The sequence below is a fragment of the Manacus vitellinus genome, unplaced genomic scaffold (genome assembly GCF_001715985.3).
Source record: "Manacus vitellinus isolate BGI_N305 unplaced genomic scaffold, ASM171598v3 scaffold_47_pilon, whole genome shotgun sequence".
NCBI lineage: Eukaryota > Metazoa > Chordata > Aves > Passeriformes > Pipridae > Manacus > Manacus vitellinus.
This window is the reverse complement of record NW_021940585.1, coordinates 4,696,380-4,700,645: the sequence shown is the minus strand read 5'-3', so window position 1 is coordinate 4,700,645 and position 4,266 is coordinate 4,696,380. Positions and strand designations below refer to the sequence as shown.

At 57.0% G+C, this 4,266-nt stretch overlaps 1 protein-coding gene across 1 annotated transcript in view; it reads right to left on the bottom strand.

Annotated features, from left to right (window-relative positions):
- Nucleotides 1-913: 913 nt before the first annotated feature.
- LRRN2 (leucine rich repeat neuronal 2) overlaps nucleotides 914-4,266 on the bottom strand; it is a 6,699-nt gene continuing 3,346 nt past the window's right edge. Inside the window, exon 2 of the mRNA XM_018079587.3 lies at nucleotides 914-932. Within this exon, the coding sequence (XP_017935076.3) occupies nucleotides 914-932 (19 nt within the window). The remainder of the gene's footprint in view (nucleotides 933-4,266) is intronic.

Genomic DNA, 4,266 nt, shown 5'->3' with positions numbered 1-4,266 from the left:
AGGTGGGCATCAGCACTTCTGCAGGGCCAAACCAGCCCCCCCTCGTTAGAGTTTTTAAGTGCTTCATTATGGTAGCTGAGCAGAGCTCACCATAAATGACATTTCAGGCACTCCTGGCCCAGCCCTGCAGGGCTGAGCCCCACACGGTGGGGTGGGAGGAGGAGGATGGGGGGCACACATGGAGCTCTGCCTCTCCCGGGATGTTGGGTGGCCTGGGGACATCCCTGGCACGGGGACAGGGTGATCCTGAGCTGGGCTGGGCTCTGAGAGGGATCACAGGGTGCTGCCATGCTCACCCTCCCAGGGATCTCTGTCCCAACCCAGGAGGTTTTCTCACCCCTCTGCTCTAACATCCATAACTGAGCAGCTCTTCAGATCCATATTTTATTGGGAAGGTCACCGGGGTGGGTCACTCTGCCAGCCCCTTCCCCGGGAGTGAGGGGAGCCTGGGCTCCTGGGAATGAACACAATAAATCTTGAATGGTGCCTGGAAATTTAATAACCTCCAAACTTGGAGGAAGAGGGGAGGGAGGTGGATGGGGGCAAGGAGTCGGGACAAAGGGGCAGGAGCTCGGTGGATGCCGGAGGGATGGGAGATGGAGGAGGAGGAGGAGCTGGAAGAACTGGATCCCCTCACATCCCCCCCTTCTCAGCACCACAGTGGGTCGGTAGAGCAAGAGATCCCCAGGATTTCAGGGAATCAAGGTTGGCCTGGAAAGGACTTTAAAGCTCATCCCATCCCACCCCCTGCCACGGGCAGGGACACCTTCCACTATCCCAGGCTGCTCCAACCTGGCCTTGGACACTCCCAGGGATGGAGCAGCCACAGCTCCTCTGGGCAACCTCTGCCAGGGCCTCCCCGCCTCCTGGGGAGGAGGAATTCCTTCCCAATATCCCATCTCACCCTACCCTCTTACAGTTTAAAGCCATTTCTGGGCAAAACATGGAATGAGGGGTCAGGAGACCCCCCCCCAGCTCTCCCTGCTCCAGCACAGGCTGTGTTTTGCTTCCAAACAGGAGAAAAGGCTCTTTTTATCCCCCACTTTCTCTCCCTGATTTTTTTGGGGAAGAATCCAGGGCTCCTTCCCCAAACCAGCCGTTTCCCCCCTCCCTGTCAGGGCCCTGCATTATTCACGTGCTCAGGAGCATTTCCTGGGCTCTGGTGTTTAATCACTGTCACTCCCATCTGTCCTCCCCGAGTCCCCTCAGATCTGGGGATCTGAAATATTTATCAGCCCCGTTCCTGTGCTCACCGGCAGAGGTTGCAATTTTCTTGTCGTTAAAGATTTAACAAGACACTGCTCGAGATTTAGGGAGGATTGGCAGGGATCAAAGCTGTTTGCTATCCACGCTAGGAATTCCCGGCTCTCCAGGGGTTTTCCAGGGGCCCCCAGCGGAGCAGTGACAGCACAGACCCCCCCTTTACATCTGGGGTGGGGTTTTGCTGTTGTTTTTAACCGGTTTTGCTGATTCTCATTGCAGGGGTGGGAGTTTTTCCCCCTCTCCCTGTCTCCCATCTCCCGCTGGAATGCTTGAATCCCTGTCATATTCCTTGGGGCCAAAGGCAGTCACACTTTGTGCCTCAGTTTCCCCCTCTGTGGTGGGTGGCAAAGGCAGGAGTGGGGAAGTGCTGGAGCCTCTGGAAGGAGCTGTTTGCTGAGCAGATTGACAGGTAGGTTTTCCTGCAGGTTTTGGGAGCTGCACCTGCTCCATCCTAATGGCATCATGCATATGGATAACGCTGCTGACATTTCCCAGGGAGGTCGGGGTTTAATTTAAATCATTCTTGAGGAAGTGCTGGAGAGGAGGAGGAGAGGCCTGATTTGATTCCCTAACGAACTAATAAACCCGTGTCAGCTCCTCCCAGAGCCCGGGAGCCTTTGGAGCAGGCAGGGATGGAGCAGCAGGAGCCCAGCAGTGCCCATGGTGGGTGCTGGGGACGTGGGACCTCGGGAAGGAAGGACACGGGGATGGAGCCACTCCAAAAATCAGTTTTATTGGGTGCTTAAAATAGAGCCTGGCACACAATGTCCTCGCTGGCTTTGCTGGGAGAAGCTCTCTGTTGGGTGAGATCCACGATGCTGTTCGTGGGGAGAGAACGAGGAGGAAGAGGAGGAGGAGGAGCAGAAAGGAGGGTTTTTACTCCTGTTCTCAAAGTCAAGGTAATAAATAAAATCAAAAAATCAAAAAATCAATTAAAAAAAAATAGAAAAAAGGAGAAATCAAACCTGAAGAACAGCCAAGGAATGGTGGGTTAGGGGGGAGAAACCAGTGCCTGGATGGGAGGAAAACCATTCCAAACAAACCTTCGACATCCCAGATGGATGGAGACGACCAGGAGGAGCTGGAGGCCACCCCTGCTCACCCCCCAGCCCCACTGAACCCCCCAGGCACAGCCAGGAGAGGTGTCTGGGGTCAGTGACAGTCTCTTGGCCCTTGAGAAATTCGGGATCCTCTTCTCCAGAGCGTCTCTGAGAGCTCAGGAATGGGAAGTGCCATCCCCTGGTACCTGTAAAGCTGCTGCCTGGTTAATTACTGCTGCTGCTTCAAGAGAAAAAGCACAACATGTTGTTTCTATTTTGGGCTGCCCTGTGCTTGCCCTGCCCTTGGGGGGCCGGGAAAAGAGCCCTGGAGTCGGGAGCATCCCGGGTCAGACTCTGCTTCCCTTTTTCCAGAGCATCCCGGCTTTCTGCTGCACCCCTGTGCTCTGGGCTGGGAGCTGAGCCCCTGCACTGACCCCTCCTCAGCACCCAGGGGGCTGCTCCCCCTGGAAGGGAATATAAAATGCCTAAAAATCCCTGTTCTCCCCGCTTTTCACTCCGAAATTTTGGGCTCTGCACCCCAAAATATCCCCTCGTGTGCCCCAGCAAAGCCTCCTGGGTGGAGAATCCAGGCTCCAACCCCTTGGCTGTGGTGTCTGCAGGAGGAAGGGTCTCCATCCCACCCCCCTGGATAACAGGGATGGTGCTGGTGATGCTCTGCCTGCAACTGCTCCAGCTCCACGTTCCCCATCCCGGCCTGGGAGCAGGGAATGGTTTATGGAGCGTTTCCCCCAGCACGGGGCCTGGGAAAGGCTGGTTGGTGCTTTAATAATAAATAACAACAACAATAAATAGTGGATGAGGCACCTACGGTGCTCTCAGCTGCTGCCCTGGGAGGGAGGGAGGGAATGGGGGGGACTCACAGCGTTTTTGGGGTGTTTTGGGGGTGATTTGGGGGCGATTTGACCCTTCTTGCCCCACGGGGAGCCTGGGCTGGGGGGACACAGTGGGGAGACCCCCTGGGAGAGCAGTCCTGCAGTGAGTGGTGGTGCCTCCCCCTGCCCAGAGCTCCTCAGGTTGCTGCAGTTTCAGAGGAAATCAAATTAATCGCCCATATCTGGAATCTCAATCTGGGCTGTGCAGGGGCAGAGCAGCAGCTCGGGCTGAGCCTCCCCCTCCCCTCCCAGGGATCAAAGAGGTTGTTTCCCTCCACCTACAAAATCACAGCCTTTCAGGGGCTCGGTCCCTGGGGGGTTTTTTGGGGGAATGCTGATGGGTTTTGCCAGGAATGGGATGGTGGAAGGTGTGGGAGATGCTCCCGGGGCTCAGCCCTTGGCAGGATCCAACCAGGGCCGTGTTCACACCCCGGGCACCAACCCACGACCACTCCCACACCTCCCAGCACCAGCTCAGCTCAACCACGGGCAATAACAACCCTTTGCATCCACGTTTCCAAGAGGCAGAGGGGGGAAAAAAGGCTTGTCCCAGGCCTGGAATCTGCAAGCACAGGGAGCTGCTCACCTGAGCGGGGGCTCGGATCCAAACCCCCCCAGCAGATCATGGCCCCGATTCAGCCGAGTGTTTAAACCTGCATTTAACTTCCAGCTCGTGCTCGGGGCCCTGGAGATCTCCCTGGGTCCCAAACACGTGCTGGGGAGGCTGAAGGGGGGCCAGGGAGAGCCATTTCCCTCCGAAATAATCAGCCAGCCAAGGCACAGGAGTCGTTTCTCGTGCCTGGCTGAGCCCAGCAGGGACCCATCTCGCCTGGGCTGGGAGATGGATGGCGAGTTCAGGCAGTTTTTTAACTGTGCTGAGGTTTTTCTGGTCCTTTCCAAGCCCTTTGCACGCAGGGGTTGTGTGGGGGGATGACTTGGCATCACCCTGAGGGGGCTGCAGGGAGGGGGAGCTCCGGGGGGACCTGCAGCCCCTCACCCCCCAGCGTGGCTGGGATGCCTTTCCCTGGCTCTTTCCCGTGGCTCTGGATGCCCCTGTGCCCACACTGGGG